Source organism: Cricetulus griseus, chromosome 8 (genome assembly GCF_003668045.3).
Source record: "Cricetulus griseus strain 17A/GY chromosome 8, alternate assembly CriGri-PICRH-1.0, whole genome shotgun sequence".
NCBI classification, from domain to species: domain Eukaryota; kingdom Metazoa; phylum Chordata; class Mammalia; order Rodentia; family Cricetidae; genus Cricetulus; species Cricetulus griseus.
Window position 1 is genome coordinate 17,323,104 of NC_048601.1, and position 22,907 is coordinate 17,346,010.

The window sequence follows — 22,907 nt, forward strand, 5'->3', positions numbered from 1 at the left end:
AGACTGCAGAGGACCAAACTAGGCCCTCCACATGTGGGAGACAGTTCTGAAACTTGGACTATCACAGGGACTCCTGGAAGTATGACCAGATTCTAGCTTGTTGGAGCCCATTCTGTGCTGTTCAATGCACTGTTCAGTCTTAATGCATGGGAAAGGGGCCAGGCTCTGCCCCAGCCTATTGTACCAGACTTTGTTGACTCCTCTTGGGAGCCCTTAGCTGTGACGAGGAGTGGAATGGTTGTGGTCTAGGAGAGAGGTGAGGGGGGGTGGAAAGAGGCAGCGGGGTGTGGGAGGAGGGGTAGGAAGAGAAACTGTGTTCATTTTTGTACAATGAAATGAAAACTAAAAAATGGGGGCAAAGAACTGGTGTACAGAGAGGAGGAAAGAACATAACTTATAATATTTTGTACTTGTTAGTGTGCTTTGATGCTGAAGTTTTCTGTTCCCCCGCCCCCCCCCCCGGAAAGAGAAGGCTAAGTTCTGAGAGGTGACCTCACAAGGAGTAGTTAATGAATCACCAGAGTGAGCTTGTGAAGTGCTCATTCAGAACAATATGCAGAATACACTGCTCATTTTCTTCCACAGATCCAAATTTCAAACCTCCTCCAGAATTCAGTTCAATCTCTTCCTCTCAGCTCAGAAATGATAGCTGCAAAGAGTGAAGAAGCTTCCAAGGGCTTGCTAAAGACAGACCTCATTACTCCAAACAGCCTGCAAAAGGTAGAAATAGGTATGTAATTTAATCCAATTTGAGTCAAAATAAGAGATAGAGACTCACCTGTGACCCTCAGAGGAGCTGAAACACCTGCCTGTTAGCCTGTCACAGTGGGTCTCTATAGAAGTGGACATTCGAGGAAGGCTCTCTTAATTAGCTACTCTGTCAGAGTACATAATACTCAAGTATTTGTAGGCAAGAGAAATAAACAAAAAATTAATTATAAAAGCCTGAGACATTGTTTTTGTTGGTTGTTCAGTTGGGTTGGGGTGGATTTGTTTAATTTATTTTTACTGTGTTTGGCCGGTGGGGACAGCAGGCTGAGGATCATTTAACCAGCATAAGATAGTGGCAGGTGCAAGCATGATATCCAGGTTTCCTTTTTCAGTCATTTTCCCCAGTTCTGAGTAATGTTGCTTGACTTCGTAACAAGCTTGGGGATATTTGATCTGTTTCAAAAGACAGGGTTAATTCATAAATCTGCTAAAAGCATAGGCAGGTTTTTTTATATAAATGTGGGCATTTCCCTTAGATACAGGGCATGAGAGAAATACAGTCTCATTATAACAAAATGATAAAATATTATTCAACTCTTTTTCCTAGATTTTGGTAATACTAACCATAGTTAATGCATGTATTTTTTATATAAGCATCTTTTTATTCCATAATATGACATATTTTTCTTTTTAAAAATCAATGTGTGTTTATTGTGCATGTGTACTGTAGACTGGGGAAGACAGACATTCTTAAGTAGAAAGAGGATGAAAACTCTTCTGTATATGATGCTTAGTCAACTGGTTTTCATGATAAGACTCACACTTCGTCCTCTGTATTATAACAGACTCAAAACGGATCACAGACCCAGGCATGAAGCCTAGAACTTAAATCTATTTGAAGAAAAAAAGAAAAAATCTTTATGAGTAAGAATTTGTCTTAGGCAAAGATTTCTTGCCTACAATACCAATAAAAATAAATTGAATTTAGTGAAATGAGAATTCTTCTCTGGCCCTAAAAACTAATAAAAAGATAAGCAATGGGCTAGTTGGACCCCTGCCCCATGATCTGTGTATGTACCTTTATAACTGTCTGACTGTCTGTCTGTCTGTCTGTCTGTCTATCTGTTTGTTTCTGTGTGGGTGTTAACTCTGTCTTTATCTGTCTGTCTACGTGTCACTCTCTCAAAAGAAATTGTACCTACAATGTGCTAAGAGTTTTTAAAACCCAGTGTTTCATTAGATGTGTAATTGTGTATTTAGACATGCTGGGAATATTGCAATTCTTTGCATTTGACAATTGCTGGTATATAAAAATGAAATTTATTTTGCCCATTGACATATTTTCCTGCAACATTATAAACTTGTTCATAATTTTTAGAGCCCCTTTATTAGACATCTTAGAAATTTATGTGTAGATATATCCATATTGTCTGAATATCAAGATATTTATCTCTATGAGGCCTAAGTGTTCTTTTTTATTCTTGCCGTATTGTCCCAGCTAGAACCTCCAGAATCACACTAGAATATTGAGCAGACACCCTAACCTTTTTCTGGCTCTTTCTGGCTCTTGTAGGGTCTTGAAATTGATGTTCTGGTATTTATATTTTCAGGTAAAAAGCTCCAAGGAAAATGTCTGAGAATCATCTTCACTGAGTCTCCTGTTAAGCTTTACTGCTGCTATGGAGTGATTGCTGTCCTCACTGCAGCTGTACTTTCACTTTCTGTTGCTTTGTCATTGTCAGGTGAGTGACTTGTTCTACAAATTGTGCAGCATTGTCTACACATGTTGTCAGCAAACACTTCATTACCACTGTGAGTCAGGCACTGTGTGAAGGGCTGGAGAGAAAACACTGGAAATTCCTGTTCTCTGGGAACTTAGGATGTAGCAGGAAGATTCCTTGAAAGGACAGCACAGGCTGTGGTGAGCACAGGAGGCCAGGCTCAGCATCCCTGGGAAGATGACATCCAGCAAGCTCTAGACAGAGATGCAGGAGACGTATGCCCACTGGGAGAACTTTTCAACACAGAGAATAAGGAGAGGAAAACTCGAAAGGAGACTCTCAAGGAGATTTCTACAGCTGAGGGAAGAGAGAACAGTGAAGAGATATAAGGTGGAGGAAGGTAGAGAACCCTCTACCCCTCTGACCCATGGTTTCAGTCAACATCTTCACCATGATCTGAAAATATGAATTAGAAAGTTTCAGAATATGTTATTCCTTAGCTTTTAGTTGTAGATTGCTTTGAATACTGTGATAAAGTCATATACAACTTCATATATATATGAGACAGGGTTTCTATATGTAGTCCTGGCTGTCTTGAAACTGCTTTGAACTTGCGCATACACCTGCCTCTTCTTTCCAAGAGCTGGGATTAAAGGTGTGAACCACCACCACCCAACATTGTTAAATGAAATCACCTTTAGTCACACCAAATAATAATACACACACATCAAAACAGGACAAGCATTTGCAAACTAGTCTTAGTCATTGTAACCTAAACTATTATGTAGCCCTGTAAAGACTCAGGTAAAAAGAAGCGACAGTCACCCTCACCGCCCATTGCATTTGTCTCTTTTACTGAACCCTCATGGCATAGGAACTAGGACAACTACAGCAAATTCTCATCCACTGAATAAAACTTGGCAATCATTATTTGTATTTAATATTTCTAGTCAAGTCATTTGTTTCTGTGACTCAGTAGAGCATTGAACAGCAGCAGTTTCCTTCTGACCTGCTGAAGGAAGAAAAAGGTAAAGGGATGAAAGAAAATGTCTGTTATTCTTCTAAGCTGTGCTCTGAACCATTGCTGCATTTATAGCTTTTTACACACATATTCTTGCACATACAAACACATAAACACACACACACACACACACACACACACACACACACACACACACGTTACTTTATTTCAATGGACTCATTAATGAACACATCACGCATCTTCATTAGCATAGCCACTCCAACTTTTGTCAAATCCCAAACCCTATGTATCTCATGGAACTTCCACACAGCTAGAAAAGCATTTCAAAAGCCATGGATCTTTGGTTATGGTTTTAGATCTTCACTGCCAACCACATTTTTATGCACTTATCTGCCACAGAAAAGAAAAACTATGGCAGAGTTAAAACTAGAAAAACATTGTTATTCATAATTTTTCATAACTTTTGGTCCCTTTGCACGCTGTCCTTTCCATCACCTTACATCTCTCTTCCTTGGCCTTCTGTCTATGTGTTACACCATGTACAGTCCCAGCTGTTCACACTCTACATCACAGTCTCAGATTGCGTGTAAGAGAGTACATGGGTCTCTTTCTGTCTGAGTTTGGGTGACATCACTCAATATCGTACTTTCCCAGGCCACACACTTTACTAAAAGTTTCATTATTTATTTGCTGCTGAATAACATTCAGTTTTGTACATGGAACACATTTTCACTGTCTGTCCATCAGTTGATTGACATATAGGTCAGGTCCATTTCCTAACTATTGTAAATAGGGGAGCAATAACCATTGGTGCAAAGTGTCTCTATGGTAGGATGTGGAATTCTCTTCATACATACCCAAGAGTAACAGACTGGGTCACATGGCAAGTTTATTTTTACATTTTCTGAGGAACCTCCGTACTGGCTGTATCAGTTTGTACTCACACCAGCAGTAAATAAGTGTTCCTATTTCTGCATATGCTTCTCAAAATGATGGCCTTAGACTCACAGAGATCTGGCTGCCTCTGCCTCCCAAGTACTGGGATTTAAGCTAAGTCTGACTATTACCCAGTATTGTTGTCAGATTTCCTAATGACAGTCATTCTTACAGACTCTAATAAGAGCCAGCATGTGATTGTATACATTTAATATGTGTGTGATAGAATGATAGGAAGCCCATGATAAAAATTCTAGCAATTAAGAGCTATTTCAAATGTGCCATATTTCGAAGGCTGTCATTTCTCTATAGTAAAATCTTAACAAATGAGGAGTTTTTCTAGCCAAGAGAAAGAGCAAATGTGAATGAGGATTATGGGAAAGGAAGCTACAGAATTTCAGGAACCAGGAAGAATCCAAAGGAGCTGATAGACTAGAAATTATTTCCTCACCGGGAAATAATTAGTCCCAACACTCAGGAGCCACAACCAGTACAAGTAGAGTCCACAGACTGAATTCCAGGCCAGGCCAGTGGAAACAGCGAGATTCTGTTTCAAAACACAAAATACAAAGAAGAAAATAAAAGCACTTCCTTAGAGCTCACTGGAACGCCCTGGATTGGGAACCAGCATGATAGAAGGGTTCTCCTAGAGATCAGTAATGAAAGTACAGTTCAAGGACACCCCCTAACATTAAGATTTAGATGCTAGCCAAAGGGACCAGACACGGAAATGTTCTTATTATATTTCTTGGCACTGTTTACATTTTAGGGAGACCAGTCATGGGGAAGTGTGGACCTTGCTATAACACCTGCCCAAAAGACTGGATTGGATTTGGAAGTCAATGTTTTTATTTTTCTGAAGACATGAGAAACTGGACATTCAGCCAGACCTCCTGCATGGAACTAGAGGCCCATCTAGCTGTATTTGAGAGCATAGAGGAGCTGGTAAGAAATGGTCAGGATTGGTTTGTTGTTTGTTCTGTTGAATAAGTTTTGTCTTCAGATGGAGACCTTAAAGCTTAAGTGTGAGGAAGAGCCCACTCCAGGCAGATGGAGTGTGTGGGGCATATGGGGAGCACATTAGTACACACCATTTGCTAATGTTACTGCTTCTGGTTGGATTCTTGAGACATTCTAGAGTCATGCTCTCATGTAGTGCTCATAGCAAAACATGCCGGGGCAAATATACAATCTACTAAGATAACTAGTGGTCCTGTTCCCTCTGAGAATTTACATGTTGTATACAAAAATGGCATCTGTTAAAAACTCCAAGGACATTCTTAATCAGCTGCAATGGGATGTCTGGTCATCAATGTACTTAGGTTTATACACGTAGGATACATCCACTGAGAACTGAGGGTTATTATGGCTCCATAATCAATGACTCTCAGCTGCCATCCCTAGAGGAGGCTGTAGGTTGGAGACACCCAATGGTCATCTATAGCTCAGAGATACATGTATTAGCTTTCTGTGTTTTATGGCAGAATTTCCTGAAGAGATACAAGGGGCCTTCTGACCACTGGATCGGGCTGCACAGGAAGTCAGCAGAGCAGGACTGGATGTGGCCAGACAACACTCAATATAACAACATGTATGTTTTCAGCACATTTTCCTTCTACTCGGTTCATCTCTCTCTCTCTCTCTCTCTCTCTCTCTCTCTCTCTCTCTCTCTCTTCTCTCTCTCTCTGTGTGTGTGTGTGTGTGTGTGTGTGTGTATAAGAGATGAATAGCTATGATATTTGAAGCCAACAATACTGGGAAGGAAATAACATAAGCCTTCCAAGTGGAGTTGTAGGTCAGAGGCAGGGTGCGTACTTATATGCAGAGCCAATAACCAGGAAACTGCATGTCCTTACAAATTTAAATACTTTGAACGTTCTCCCATTTATTGGTTATCATTTCCAAAGCTTTCACTTAGTGTGATTTTACCTGAAAAATTTCACATGATGATGGCATCTGGGGTGGATGTGGTCTTCTCCATCACCAACTGAAAACATTTCCTTGATGAGAAACACACTTGTCAGATGTCGGCAGAAACTAGGATGGGCAGTGAGGGCTCTGAAACCCCAGGAAGTCACTGCAGAACTCCTGGGATAAGACTTGTCAGTTCACTGTGTGCACAGCTGTGCCTGTCACAGAAGCAGAGATTCCAGGAGCATTGGGGACCTCCTCTAAGTTTCATCACCAATGAGCACTGAGACAGCTCTTTGTAACATGAAAAATAAAAGACCCAGAGACAGATATTGGGGTTAAAACCTCAAGCTGATGGTCAGGGAAGCAAAGCAGCCAGCCCCTAGCTTCTTACTTTTACCTCCCTACAGATTTGTTGCTCAAATTGAGAGCTGAGTATGTAAAAGATGGCAGGTGCAAAACTAGTTCAGGTATTTGAATGCAATGTTGGCCTGTGCAGAATTTTTTCATTTGTTTGTTTTGCTTCAGGGTTCCCACCCGAGGAGATGGAGAATGTAGCTACCTGAGTGACATCGGGATCAGCAGTGCAAGGGTCTACACACACAGGAAGTGGATTTGTAGCAAGTCCAAAAGACATATTTAACAGTTCCCAAGATTTTAAATGGAGGATAGGGAATGTGCCAAAGCCTTCATGAGAAACAGATGCTCTGTGACCTGCCATCTGCACTTGCTGTTCCACTCCTACGGTGCTAAAATTATCATCAAAATCTATCAATAATATGTGTTTACACTGAAGATGAAAACTCAGAGTGTACAGAGAGATCTCTAGGTACCTATGGCGCTGACCACGCTCACTTGGGTGTGGCCACAGGTATGTAAAGAACGTGAGGGATAAAAGACTGAGGAGAGGGGTACTTCTCCTCTCTCAGGGTTCTGGTGGGGTCTCAGAGAGCTGCTGAGACTGGGTGCTCAGAGTGCTAACCTGGGCTATGGGTTTCTCATGTAAGTGATTTCCCCTCAATAAAGTTAACTAACAATACCCACATCCTGTGTATGGATATCTTCTGACTACATCTGGTGTCAGAAGTGAGAAATTCCCAGCCCTTCCCAGCAAGGCGAGCACTCACTACCACAGCTATACTCACTGTCTTTTGCCCCACGCCCCCAGAGTCCCTGAGTCTCTGAGGTACCTGGGTCTCCCAGCTCAACAGCATGGTTCTCCTGAGCTTGCCCCACCCTCCACCCCCCACCCCTGCTCCACATCCCTGTGTGCTGCAGGTTGTTACAATTAAGAATTTCTCTATTATATCAAGAAGCAAATTGATGTAAGACAAAACAAAATCTAGGGACTGTCATTTGTCTATACTCGGTTCTTTCTCTGAAAGCCTAATTTCCCTTATATTTATTATCTTTTTTCCTGGTATGCATACCTATAAAAGTTGAAATTTCTGTGTTGACGTAAATGTTTAATCCCCCCACATTGAACAAAGATTACTTATTGGCAATCTTTGAACTATCCCAAAAGGAAATGGGACCCCACTTCATCAATCCCACTTGATTCAACTTGATGTCTTTGAACTGACAATTGCCACCCTAAAACCGGTTCGGGACTATATTGCTCTACACAACTCTGGACTAGCTAGCTGAAATGGTGTGCCTTCTTATTACACTTGGCCAGAGCTTCAGATAAGAACTTCAGTCAAGCATCCCCCACCGAACAAAAGACTAGGTACAAATGTTATAGCTAATCTGCTCAAGACTTTCCTTACTCTAAGTCTTTCTTCCTACAGGATCCCATGAGATCATCATTGTTCCATTTCAGCAGGCAGTAATTCTAAGAATACCATGCCCCCTTTTCCCTACTGTTGACACGAGGGATAATTTACACCTGTTTAGGGTTGGTTTTCAGTTGTTTAGGGTTGGGTTTGGAAGGAGGTGTTCAGAATTGGGTATCTCTTTTAGATGAGTTCAGGGTTTGGATGGGAAAGATATGGTTAGGATGGGATATAGATGGATGAATATATCTTCTTGTGATTTGCCTTAGTAATTGTTAGCTATAGACAACTTACATTGTTATGGATTCTCATTTGATGTGACTTATGTATAATCAAGTTGTATTCCTATCTTGGATAATTTGTATATCTCATTTTGTCATACTGGGCAAGGTATTGTTTCTATTCAGGATGTTTGGTGCATAAATATCCTTATCATTTTCTATGTAGATATGCTTTTACATATCTTTAAGATACTTTGTCTTTTGACACAATTTAGTGTATTTCTATCATGTTGCACTATACAGTTCTACCTAAGATTAAGGCACTACTACTACTTCTGTTTTAGAAATTCACATATATATGTGTATATAGTTATATTGCTGTAATCTTTTTTATCATTTTTATTTGAATTAGAAACAAGATTGATTTACATGACAATCCCAGTTCCCTTCTCCCTCCCGTCCTCCCCTATCATCCACCCAACTAAAACCCTACCTATCACCCTTTCTTCTATTCTTCACCTGACTCAACCTTTCTGCTCCCTCATGACCTCTGCATCCTTCCTCTTCTTCCCTTCTCATTCTCCTATCTCCCTCCCCCCTCTTCACATGCTATCAATTTGCTCAGGGGATCATGATCCTTTCCCCTTCTCCAGGGGACAATGTTTGTCTTTTTTAGAGTCCTCCTTGTTTACTAGTTTCTCTGGCAGTGTGGATAGTAGGCTGGTAATCCTTTACTCTATGTCTAAAATCCACATATGAGTGAGTACACACCATGTTTGTCTTTTGTGATTGGGTTACCATGCTCAGAATGGTTTCCTCTAGTTTCATCCATTTTCCTGCAAATTTCAAGATTCCATTGTTTTTTCTGCTGAGTAGTACTCCACTGTGTAAATGTACCACATTTTCTCCATCCATTCTTCAGTTGAGGGCATCTAGGCTGCTTCCAGTTTCTTGTTATTACAAATAGTGCTGCTATGAACATGGTTGAACAGATGTCCTTGTTGTATGAATGTGCTTCTTTTGTGTATATGCCTAAGAGTGGAATTGCTGGATCTTGAGGTAGACTGATTCCCATTTTCTTGGAGTCACCATACTGATTTCCGAAGTGGCTGTACAAGTTGGCACTCCCACCTGCAGTGGAGAAGTGTTCCCCTTTCTCCACATCCTCTCCAGCATAAACTGTCTTTGGTGTTTTTGATTTTAGCCATTCTAACAGGAGTAAGATGGTATCTCAGAGTTGTTTTGATTTGCATTTCCCTGATGGCTAAGGATGTTGAACACTTTCTTATGTGTCTTTCAGCCATTTTAGATTCCTCTATTGAGAATTGACTATTTAGTTCTGTACCCCACTTTTTAATTGGATTGTTTGGTGTTTTGGAGACTAGCTTCTTGATTGCTGTAATCTTGGCCCTTGCTAAATTATTTAGGAAACTTAAGCCTTTGTACAACTAGGTTCCCAAGAATTACAGATATTTTCACCCACATTCTTGTATCTTATTTCTCCATTTTTTATTTAAATTAGAAATGAGATTGTTTTACATACCAATCCCAGTTTCCTCTGCCTCCCCTTCTCCCCTGCCCCACACAAGCTCCCTATCCCATACCCTTTCTGTTCCTCAGGGATGGTGAGGCCTTCCATGGAAGATCTTCAGAGTCTGTCATACCCTTTGGATTAGAGTCTAGGCCCTCCCCCGAGTGTCTAGGCTGAGAGAGTATCCCTCTATGTGAAATGGGTTCCCCAAGTCCATTCGTAGGCTAGGGATAAATACTGATCTACTACCAGAGGTCCCATACATTTCCGAGGCTTCCTCATGACACCCATGTTCAGTGGGTCTGGATCAGTCCCATGCTTGTTTCTCAGTTATCAGTCTGGGGTCCATGAGCTCCCCCTTGTTCAGGTCAGCTATTTCAGTGGGTTTCACCAGCCTGGTCTTGACCCATTTACTCATCACTCCTCCTTCTCTGCAACTGGATTCCAGTTCAGTTCAGTGTTTAGCTGTGTGTGTGTGCTTCTACTTCTGTCAGATGCTGGATGAAAGCTTTAAGATAGCATATAAGGTACTCATCAATCTCATTGTTGAGGAAGGGCATTTAAGGTAGCCTCTCCACTGTTGCTTAGATTATTAATTGGTGTCATCCTTGTAGATATCTGGGCATTTCCCTAATGCCAGATTTCTGTTTAAACCTATAATGGCTCCCTCTATTATGGTATCTCTTATTTTGCTCTCCTCTATTCTTCCCCTGACTCAAGCATCCTGCTGTCTCTTGTCCTCCTCACCCCTCCTCTTCTCCTCTTCTCATTCTCCTAGCTCCCTCTCCCTTCCACCCATGCTCCCAATTTGCTCAGGAGATCTTGTGCCTTTCCCCTTCTACAGGGGACCATGTTTTTCTCTCTTAGGGTTGTCCTTGTTTCCTAGCTTCTCTGTGGTTATGGATTGTAGCCTGTTAATACTTTGTTCTATGTCTCAAATCAATACATGAGTGAGTACATACTATGTTTGTCTATTTGTGACTGGATTACCTCACTCAGGATGGTTTCTTCTAGTTCCATCTATTTGCCTGAACATTTCAATATTCCATTGTTTTTAGTTTTAGTTTTTGTTTTTTGTTTCCCCTGCTGAGTAGTACTCCATTATATAAATGTACCACATTTTCTCTATTCATTCTTCGGTTGAGGGGCATCTCATTTGCTTCCAGGTTCTGGCTATTAAAAATAATGCTGCTATGAACATAGTTGAACAGATACCCTTGTTGTATGAATGTGCTTTTATTGGTATATGCCTAAGAGTGGAATTGCTGGATCTTATGGTAGACTGATTCCCACTTTGCTAAAGAAACTCCATACTGATTTCCAAAGTGGCTGTATGAGTTGGCACTCCCACCAGCAGTGGAGAAGTGTTCCCCTTTCTCCATACCTTCTCCAACATAAACTGTCATTGGTGTTTTTGATTTTAGCCATTCTGACAGGAGTAAGATGGCATGTCACAGTTGTTTTTGATTTGCATTTCCCTATGGCTAAGGGTTTGGGGCACTTTCTTAAGTGTTTATCAACTATTTTAGACTCCTCTATCGAGAATTCTGTTTAGTTCCGTACCCCACTTTTGAACTGGATTATTTGGTGTTTTGGAGACTAGCTTTTTGAGTCCTTTGTAAATTTTGGAGCTCAGCCCTCTGTTGGATGTGGGGTTGGTGAATACCTTTTCCTATTCTGTGGGCTGCTGTTTTGTCTTGTTGACTATGTCCTTTACCTTACTCAGTTTCAGGAGGTTCCATTTATCAATTGTTGACCTCAGTGTCTGTGCTACTGGTATAATTTTCAGGAAGCAGTCTCCTGTACCAATTCATTCAAGGGTACCTCCCACTTTGTCTACTAAGAGGTTCAGTGTGGCTGGATTTATGTTGAGTTCTTTGATCCATTTGGACTTAAGTTTTGTGCATGGAGATAGATATGGATCTATCAGCAGTTTTCTATATAACCGCATCCAGTTATGCCAGCACTATTTGTTGAAGATGCTTTCTTTTTTTTCCATTGTATAATTTTAGCTTCTTTGTCAAAAATCAGGTGTTCATAGTTGCGTGGGTTAATATCAGGGCTCTCAGTTTGATTCCATTGATCTACCTATCTATTTTTCTGCCAATACCAAGCTGTTTTCAGGACTATAGCTCTATAATAGAGCTTGAGGTCAAGGATTCTGATGCATACAGAAGTTGCCTTATTGTACAGGGTGGTTTTGTTTCTCCATATAAAGTTGAGTATTGTTTCAAGGTCTGTGAAGAATTGTGCCAGTATTTTGATGGTGATTGCATTGAATCTTTAGATTGCTTTTGGCAAGATTGCCATTTTTACTATGTTGATCCTACCTATCCAAGAGCATGGGAGATCTTTCCATTTTCTAGTATCTTCTTTAATTTCTTTCATTAAAGACTCAAATTTCTTGTTATACTGGTCTTTCACTTGTTTGGTTAGCATTACCACAAGATATTTTATGATGTTTGTGGCTATTGTAAAGGGTGACGGTTTTCTGATTTCTTTCTCAACCCTTTTCTTGTCTGTATATAGTAGGGCTACTGATTTTTTTTTTTTTTAGATAATTTTGTATCCTGCCACTTTCCTGTAGGTGTTTATCAGCTGTAGAATTTTTGAGTAGAATTTTTGGGGTCAATTATGTAAACTATCATATCATCTGCAAATAGTGAAAGTTTGACTTCTTCTTTTCCAATTTGTATCCCCTTGATCTCCTTTTCTTGTCTTATTGCTGTAGCTGAACTTCAAGTACAATATTGAAGAGATATGGAAAGAGTGGACAGCCTTGTCTTGTTCCTGATTTTAGAAGAATCAAGTTGAGTTTCTCTCCATTTAGTTTGATGTTGGCTGTTGATTTCCTGTATATTGCTTTTATTATGTCCAGGTATGTTCCTGTTATTCCTGAGCTCTCCAAGACCTTTATCATGAAAGAGAGTTGGATTTTGTCAAAGAGTTTTTCAACATCTAGTGAGATGATTATGTATTTTCTTTTATTTTGAAGTTTGTTTAGATGGTTGATTACATGGATAGATTTTCATATGTTGAACCATCCCTGCATGCCTGGGATGAAGCCTACTTGATCATGGTAGATTATTTCTCTGATGTGTTGTTGGATTTGCTTTGCCAGTATTTTATTGAGTATTTTTGCATGAGGATTCATGAGGGATATTGGTCTGTAGTTTGCTTTCTTAGTTGTGTCTTTGTGTGGCTTGGGTATCAAGGTAATTGTAGCCTTGTAAAAAGAATTTGGCAATGTTCCTTCTATTTCTATTGTGTGGAACAATTTGAGGAATATTGTTATTAGCTCTTCTTTGAATTTCTGGTAGAATTCTGCACTGAAACCATCTGGTTGGGAGACTTTTGATGACTGTTTCTATTTCATTAGGGGCTATAGGTCTATTTAAGTTGCTTATCTGTTCTTGATTCAATTTTGGTAAGTGATTTCTATTCAGAAAATTGTCCATTTCCTTTAAATTTTTGAATTTTGTGTAGTGCAGGTTTTCAAAGTATGACTTGAGTATTCTCTGGATTTCATCAGTGTGTGTTGTTATGTCCCCCTTTTCATTTCTGATTTTGTTAATTTGCATGTTTTCTCTCTCTGCCTTTTGGTTAGTTTGGATAAAGGTTCGTCTATATTGTTGATTTTCTCAAAGAACTAACTCTTTGTTACAATTGATTCTTTGTATTATTTTCTTTGTTTTGACTTTATTGATTTCTGTCCTCAGTTTGATTATTTCTTGGAGTCGACTCCTCCAGAGTGAGTTTGTTTCTATTGCTCTAGAGCTTTCAGTTGTGCTGTTAATTCTCTAGTGTGACTATTCTCCATTTTCATCATGTGAGCATTAGTGGTATGAACTTTCCTCTTAGTACTGCTTTCAATGTGTCCCATAACTTTAGGTATATAGTATCTTCATTTTCATTGAATTCTAGGAAGTCTTTAATTTCTTTTCTTATTTCTTCTTTGACCCAGGAATGGTGCAATTGCTCACTGTACAATTTCTATGAGTTTGTAGGTTTTCAGCAATTTGTGTTGTTGTTGAATTCTAATTTTAAATCATGGTGGTCTGATAAGATGCAGGGGCTTATTACAATTTTTTTTTTGTAACTGTTGAGGTTTGCTAGGCATGTGGAGGATTTAGAGAAGGTTCCATGAGGCACTGAGAAGAAAGTATGTTCTTTGTGTTCAGATGGAATATTCTATAGATGTCTGTTAATCCCAATTGAGTCATAACTTCTGTTAGTTCCTTTGTCTATTTGTTAAGTTTCTGTCTGGTGTTCCTGTCTAGCAGTGAGAGTGGGGATTTGAAGTCTCCCACAATAAATGTGTGAGGTCTTATGTGTGATCTGAGTTTTAGTAATGTTTCTTTTATGAACATGGGTACCTTTGTATTTGGGGCATAAATGTTGAGAATTGAGACTTCTTCCTGATGTATTTTCCTTGTGAGGAATATGAAATGACCTCTTTCATCTCTTTTGATTGATTTTAGTTTGAAGTCTAATTTCTTAGATATGAGGATAGCTACACCAGCTTGTTTCTTGGCTCCATTTGATTGGAAAATCTTATCCCAGCCCTTTACTCTGAGGTAACGAGTGTCTTGAAGGTGAGGTGTGTTTCTTGTATGCAGCAGAAGGTTGTATTCTGCCTTGTATCCATTCTGTTAGCCTGTGTCTTTTTATAGGCAAGTTAAGACCATTACTATTGAGGGAAATTAAGGACTGGAGCATTAATTCTTGTTCTTTTTTTTTATTTGTATGTGGTGGTGGTATTGTATGTGAATTTAATCTGCTATTTCTTTTTGTTGTAGGTAAAGTGGGATTATCTATTGCCTATGTTTTTGTGAGTGTAGTTAACTTCCTTACATTGGAGTTTCCTTTCCAGTACTTTCTGTAGGGCTGGATTAGTGAATATGTATTGTATCTTGTTTTCTCCATCTATAGTGGATGAAAACCCTACTGGGTTTATTATTCTGGCCTGGCATCTGTGGTCTCTTAGTGATTGTAGAATATCTATCCAAGACCTTCTGGCTTTCAGAGTATCCATGGAGAAGTCAGGTGTAATTCTGATAGATCTGCCTTTATATGTTACTTGGCCTTTATCCTTTGCTGCTCTTAATATTCTTTCTTTATTCTGTGTGTTTGGCATTTTAATTATTATGTGACAAGAGAACTTTTTTGTTGTCCACTCTATTTAGTGCTCTGTAGACTTCTTGTACTTTCATTGGTATGTCTTTCTTTAGGTTGGGAATGTTTTCTTATATGATTTTGTTGAATATGTTTTCTGAATCTTTAAGGTGGGTTTCTTCACCTTCGTCTACACCTATTATTCTTATATTTGGTCTTTTCACAGTGTCCCATATTTCCTGGATATTTTCTGTTAGGGATTTGTTGGACTTAAGATTTCCTTTGGTCAAAGAATCTATTTCTCCTAGTATATCCTCAAAGCCTGAGATTCTTTCTTCCATCTCTTATATTCTGTTGGTCATTCTTGCATCTGTAGTTCCTGATCATTTACCCATCTTTTCTAATTCCAGCATTCCCTCAGACTGTGATTTTTCTATTGTCTCTATTTCAGCTTTCAAACCTTGCACTGTTTGAATTGTTTCTTGTAATTTTTGGTTTGTCTTTTCTTCAATTTCTTTAAAGGATTTTTCTCATTTCCTCTCTTAGGTTCTCCATCATCTTCATGAAGTTGTTTCTAAGGTTATTCTCTTCTGCTTCATCTGTGTTGGGATATTCAGGTCTCCTGGTGTAGAGTTCCTAGACTCTGGCGCCATCATATTGGTTTTTCTGTTGTTAATGTGTTCTTATATTGTAGTCTTCCCATCCCTTCTTCCAGTGGGTGCAAGTGGTCTCTCTTCCTCTCCTCTCCCCTGAGGGGTGGTCAGGAGTAGCCCAGCAATCTCAGCAGACTTTTGGTTGCTTGGTCCACCTGGGGGAGTCAACCTGCCTGCAGATCCCAGGCCTGGAGTTCTCGAAAAGGGCAGACGGAAGTCAGATCCAACACAGGGGCCGAAGCTCACCTCTTCCCTGAGTGGGGGCTGGAGTAGCCCAGTGATCTCAGCAGACTGGAGTTGCTTTGTCCAACACGGGTTTCCCCACATTCTCATATCTATGAGATTAGTCAGACATAGATTTTAATCTTCAAACACTTCATAGACCTGCTAAATATGGCATTTAAATGTTTTAACATTAGTAATCTGTTGACATGAGACACATTTGCTCCTGACAGCACTAAGCTATTCCCAAGAAAATGTTGGGCACTTATGTCACTTCTTCTGGAGTTCGTTCTTTACTTGGGTAATGGCCTCTTGGGCAAAGAACTGCCCCCACTTCTACCACTGACTTTGGACATGCTGTCCTACTGTGTTTGCAGGAAATAATTTAGAAGACTGCTGAACCTTCTTGCCAAGTCAGGGTGAGACAGCCTTTCTATCTCCCTGGTTCTGTATTGGTCAGTCAGATCCTGTAGGACTTAACCAAAGCTGGTTGCCCCTTTGCTGCTGTGAGACTTTGGGTGACTGTCCAGGTAGCCTGCTTTTTCTGTCTTTGCTGCACCTTTTGGAAGTTGCTCAGCTGCACTTCCTGCCTAACATAGAATTGTCATCTTCCTTCTCAAGTCTTTGAGGAGGATTTTTCTTGTCAAATATTAGACTCAGAATTATTGTTCTCTCTCCCTAGATAGAAATTTTAGGTCAAGACTTAAACTGTCCAACTTAAGATAACCTCATGGCAAGGACTAGATGGGCAGTTCTTGCCATTTGCTCTAGTTGCATACTGGCAACAGGTATCAGGTGTGTTTGTTCTTATTTTCTTCTCCCAGAGCATACTTGAATTTTGCCATCTTTGTATATAGTTTTGTATCAAGTCTGAATCTTTTCTTTAGATTAAAAGGGGAATTGTAGGGAGAGATCTCCAGGCACCTGTGGTGCTGACCAAGCCCATTTGGGCATGGCCAGAGGTGTGTACAGTGCATGTGGGTAAAGGACTGAGGAGAGAGGTACTCCTCCTCTCTCAGGGTTCTGGTCAGGTCTCAGAGAGCTGCTGAGAATGGGTGCTTGGAGCACTAACCTGGGCTATCGGTTTCTCATGCGATTTCCCTTCAATATAGTTAACCAACAACACCCATACCCTGTGTAAGTGTATCTAGCTCAGTGGCTTCTCCTGTGCACCTCAATCCACATCCCTGAGCACCACACACTGCACTCATCTCTCCAGCCCCTCAATGTGCCACATATCCTGGTTTCCATTCTGAGGTTGACACATCTTTAAAGTATCTAGAGCAAAATGTTGAACCCTGTCCCAAGCATTTAAGTCTGCTGCATGGCACAGGGACAAGGTGTGATCATCAAATGCAGCTTGACCGTCCACATCAGCATAAGGACCCTCACCAAGGATTTTATCTTGAGAAATCCTATAACATATAAACCCATCTTGCTGTTCTAGGGCTGTACCTCCTTTTCTCAACCAATTGTTCCATTCCAATTGAGAACCACATTCCAATGCTACTTTAATGAAAAATTCTCAGTGATGTGGAGTAATTTTGTTGTGAGTGGACCATGTATTCAACATCTGTCTCATATAAGGTGAATGCATACCATTGGAAACTACTGTTTCCTTAAATCTCCTTAAATCTGAAATTTCTAGAGGACACCATTTTTCTTCTGTATAGCTTTGGGGATGCCTGTCATATGTTCCACTCCTGAGCTGCTAAAATTATCATCAAAATCCATCAATAATATGTGTTGACACTGAAGTAGAAAACTCGCTTAGAGGATCACAGATACAGGAAATTGGAAGAACACATATGATTGTAATTAAATAGGTGTTTGGGTTTGAGTTATTGCTTATATCTTAAACCAAAGTACAGTCATATCCATATTAGTAAGATCCACTTTTATGATCATATCTGATTTTTTTCCTTTGGTTCTTGCTTTAAAGCCTTGGAAAATAAAAATGTAGAATGACTGAAACCATGGAAATGATTCAGTAATTACAAGAAAGATCATAATTGGTCTTTGGCCTCCAGATACTTTGTAAACATTGCCATCATTCTTTTACAAAATTCAATGACCAACAAGAAGGGAGATCTAGACAGGATTAAAACCAATGCTGTGCACTCTGTGATTCAATACCATTGTCAGAAAGGTTACACTTTACTTTTCAATGTCTTTAAAAAATTAAAACAGACTAAGGGTATGTTATAAGCAAATGCCATTTTATTTTCCTAACTCAACTTTTCTGAGAGTTTCATATATGAGTATGCCTTTTGAATTTCATTCTTTATTATACTCTTTTTGGATCAGGAGACAGTTAATTACTCAATCTCCATCAAAGCTACTGTTTAAACATCTCTGAATTTTAGGAGCAAAACATTGAAAACTTTTTGATCATATGCTATACTGTACTGGTGAGTTCCAATAAGGACAAAATAATAGAACACCAGCATCTCTTCTGTTAACTCTATCTTCTTACTTGATTGGCATTTGCATTGAACCTTCTCACTAACCTGGGAAAACATCACACTACTGATGTTTTTGTAAATTAATTTTGTGGCAAGGCTGATGTGTAATCCCAATCTCAAAATGGCTGGAATTAGAGCTATGCATCACCACATAAGACACACATTTATTCTTTATTAAAGTAATATTAATGCTGATGCTGTGGGGGCTGTCTCCCAAGTGCTGGGTTTATAGGTGTGTGCTACCACCACTCAGGGCCAGTAATGCGTCTCTGAGGGTAAACACTCCTGCCACTAAGACTGATAACCTGAGTTTAACACCTAAACCCACATGTTGGAAGCAGAAAACTGTCCACAGCAAGTTGTCCTGTGACCTTCAAACTTGTGCTATGTGTATTAAAAACCACAAATAAATAAAGAAATGAATATTTAAGATCACTTTTCATAGTAGACTCCTCAGTTTGACTTTGTATTTTTTTTCTTTCTTCCTTTCAACTGTTTGGCTCTTTGTTTGTTTGTATTTCAAGACAGGAATTCTGTGTAGCCTTGGCTGTCCTACCCTTCTTTATAGACCATTTGGTCTTGAACTCAGATCTGCTTGACTCTGTCTCCCAAGTGCTGGGTTTATAGGTGTGTGCTACCACCACTCAGCTTAGACTGTGTTTTTATTTATTAGACAAACACAAGAATATCTCACTCAGGAAAATACTTTTCTCAGTGAAGCTCCTTCTTCATTTAGCCCTTTTAGCTTTGCAGTATATTTTATTTCTAGTAAACAAATAAGAAAGACCTATGTGTAATTCACTTCTGTATTCTCAGAGAACAGCACAGTGTGTTGAACACAGGAGTGTTCAAATCATGTATGTAAAGGAGTTCTCATGACAGTGACTGTGGGATAACCTGTTAGATTATATATTATTAATTGCAGCTAGGTCCCTGCACACATGAGAAAAAACAACTGCTCTGCACCATGCCTTGTGCCTGGGGCTGGAAGGGCTCAAACATGCACCTCCAGTCACTCCAGGAGGTAGTTGGACCCACTATAGTAACTGAGTACAGGGTAATGAAATGGAAAGAGAAGAACAGAATGGTTCACCGACTGGAGAAAGCGGCATCTCTGAAGCAGTGTGGACAGAAAGGAATAGGCTGATGTGAACGGTCTGCTAGCCACCCTAGTACAAGGTGATACATGGCGTTAGGCTATTGCCAGTGTAAGGTCTTGATCTAAGGCTCTGAAGCAGCCCAGGAGGTTTGTGTGGATATTGTGGCTCCTGTCGAAATAAAGGGCCATGAAGATGGCTATTGTGTAGGCTGCTACCCTAGGGCTATGCTGCCACAAGGTCCATGGTGATCTGAGTGGCCAGCACTGTCACCTGAGGCTATGGTGTCATCTTGACAAGGGCTGCTGCCGATGACCATGTCTGACCCTGTGGCCCTACCACAGCCAGGGTCTGTGTTGATATCTGAAGCTCCTGATACTGTTGAAGGTCATTCTGATAATACCAAGGAACTGGGCTGGCACCTCTCTTGGGCCATTTCAGTGTCCTAAGGCACTGATGCTGTGGGGGCCGTGACAGCCTAAGTGACTTGTGCTGTCACCTGGTACCAGGGTGACATCAGAGCTCAGGTTTCTGCCTAGAACCATGTCCATTTCCTTGGTCCTACCACAACCATGGTCTGTATTAATATCTATGACCATGTTGCCACCAAAGGCCACAGCTGTAACCTGTGGCAATGTAGATGTCTGAGGGCCATGCCACAACCAGAATCATGCAGATTTGAGTGGCCTGCACTGTCACAGGTCTGCTGCCTAGGGCCATATCTGGATTCTTGACCCTGCAGAGGACAGAGTTTGGGGAGATGTCCATTGTTCCTGTTACCACTGAGAGCTCTGCAGATGCCCAGGGTCTGGTCAGCCATTGAAACCATGTTGATGTCTGAGAGCCAGGCTGCCTCCAGAGCCATTCTGATTTGCATAGCCTGTGCTGCCACTGGTGCCATGGTGACATAGAGACTTTAGTTGTCAGCAAGGGCCATGAAGGTCCTGCAGTAGCTGGGATCTGTGTTAATGCACATGACCTGTGTTAACAAAGGGGTCTTTAGGAACCATGCCTGTAGAACTCCAAGGGCTTTATTGAGCTGGCTCCTCCTTTCACTGGCCATGGGATAGCTGGCCCTGCCCCTCACTGGATACTGTAGCAGGAGAGTTGACCCCCACACTCCGGAAAGACGGCTCCCCCTTTCACCACAGGTTGCACTCACCTGGGCATCACACTAGAACTGACCCTGTATTTGGGGGTGCAGGTGAGCTAGCGCTGAGGGAATGAAAGTGGGACCTAACCGTTCCCCTACTTGCCTGCCTTGTGTTGGCATGGTTGAAAGAAAGATACCCTCTTTCTTTCGGGTAGTATCTGTCTTTGATCTTGAGGTATGTTTCTTGAAGAAAAATCCTTGAAAAAAAATATATAGAAAAATCCTCTCTTTTAAGCCAACCTGCCAGTCTGTTTTCTTTGATTGGGGGATGCAAAGCATTGACTTTCTGGTAGTAATTTGAATATTAATTAAAAGTTGTCTATTAGTTACTTTCTTTTAATAATGCTGTTTTTCCTCATTTCTTTCTTATCCATTTTCACACATGGTTTCATTCTTCCCAGTGGCCTCATGGGTATGTTTGTCTTCATCTTCAGGCTGAAAGGATCCTTTATATATCTTCTGGGGAACTTTGTTGGTGACCAAGAATTTCTTTAGCTAGTTTTCCTTTTATTTACATTCATCAGCAACATTTTCAGGATTAATGAATGCATTAATACCTAGCTATCTAAATTTCAGAACATCTCATTTTTTACATCAAGGATATGGAGAGAATGAGATTGTTTGATGGTCCAATGGATGCATTTTTAATTTCTGAGAGGAGGAACCCAATGCTGTTTTACATGACAACCATTGTATGGAGAAATGCTGTCCACGCCCACTTGAAGGCTGGCACAGGTGATGTAGCAAGGCTTTACATATCAGGGAAGCATGCATGCGACCTTCTTTTCCCTCTCATGCCTGGCTGAACAAGACTGGCTCTGTCACATGAAGACTTTCTTAATAAAGTATCTGTTGTCAATCTAGTTCTGACTCCATTGCATTCTACTTTAACTGGTGTCAGGAGTAGTTTTGATTCTGAACCCATGGGTGGGTCATGAGCTTTGGTGGGATTTATTTCCCTGCTCAGCACTCTCCACCACCCAGCCCGACCACAGTTTTTACCCCGTGGCTTCTGCAGCTTGGGACTGAGACAAGCTGGACCCATAGAAAAGCCCTCCAGCTTTAAGGCATAAAGAAAGGTTATGAAGCTCCCCAAGGGTCTTTATGCTAACCCACAAATTCAGGCGGGATATGATGAGCATATATTGTCCTTATGCAGAATGGCAGTCTTAAATGCCTGGGACAAGATTTGTGAACCAAGAGAAAGAGTAGAAACCTATACAAAGATAGAACAGGGAATGGCAGAACAATTTCAATATTTTTTACACAGGCTATCCAGGCCAGTGAAGTTACAGGTAGCAGATACAGAACTTAGAAAAATGATCATATACTCTCTAGCAAAATGCTAACCCGATATGCAAAAGAATACTTTTCCCTTTAAAGATCAGATCAGCACCAACGGAAGAAAGGGTTTTGCATACAGCTAATCTCAACTATAATGTACAAGATACAGGAGCTTTGGTAGGAAAGGTAATCTCAAAAGAATTAAAGAGACACCAAGAGGTTAAATGTTCTCATGGTAATGATGCAGTTGCTTGGGAAGGAGAAGCAACTTACAAAGATCAAAACAGTAACCAAGAGGCCAGATGCAGTCACTGAAATGGAACAAGAACTTGCGTAGGAAGAGCAATCCCCAAAGGGCCAAGAAGGCACCAGGAACCTAGATATTTCAAATGTGACAGAATAGGACATACTAAGGAATTGTAGGCAAGGAGATTTCAACAATGTCTCATATAGAAGGTCTCTGCCTTCTGGATTTATGCAGGAAATGTGGTAGATGCAGGCACTGGACCAATAAACACAGATCGACCAGACACATACAAGGAAAAAGTTTATAATTGGGAAACTCCTTGAGGGGATTCTCAGAGGCCCCCACATCAAGAAAGGTCTGGTCATTGCCACTCACTGTGGAGGACAATCTCTCACAGGATGAATAGATAGTACATTGCCTATTATAAAAAATGATATTTACTCTAGATGGTAGTTTGGCTAGTGATGAGGACTCAAACGTGATTAGAGGAGATGAGAAACACATATCTTGGCAAACCTCTATTAATGATAAGAGACCTCAGTTGAAAGTAAGAATTAACTAGGAAAACACTACAAAGACTCAATGAAACAAAGAGTTGGTTCTTCAAGAAAGGCAACAAGATAGACAAACCTTTATCCAAACTAACCAAAAAGCAGAGAGAAAGAGCATGCTAATTAACAAAATCAGAAATGAAAAGGGGGATGTAACAATGGACACTGAGGAAATACAGATAATTATCAGGTCATTCTTTGAAAACCTGTACTCCACAAAATTCGAAAATCTAAAGGAAATGGATGATTTTCTGGATAGATATCACTTACCAAAATTAAATCAAGAACAGATAAGAAATTTAATCAGAACTATAACCCTAATGAAATAGAAG

The 22,907-nt window shown here is 40.3% G+C and overlaps 1 protein-coding gene across 1 annotated transcript; it reads left to right on the forward strand.

Annotated features, from left to right (window-relative positions):
* Window positions 1–642: 642 nt before the first annotated feature.
* LOC100751635 (C-type lectin domain family 2 member H-like) lies at window positions 643–6,904 on the forward strand. The gene is made up of 6 exons (XM_035448736.1): window positions 643–730; window positions 2,322–2,448; window positions 2,800–2,807; window positions 5,120–5,295; window positions 5,835–5,941; window positions 6,790–6,904. Exons 1-6 carry the CDS (start codon window positions 643–645, stop codon window positions 6,902–6,904), a joined length of 621 nt encoding a protein of 206 aa, XP_035304627.1.
* The last annotated feature ends 16,003 nt before the right edge of the window (window positions 6,905–22,907 follow it).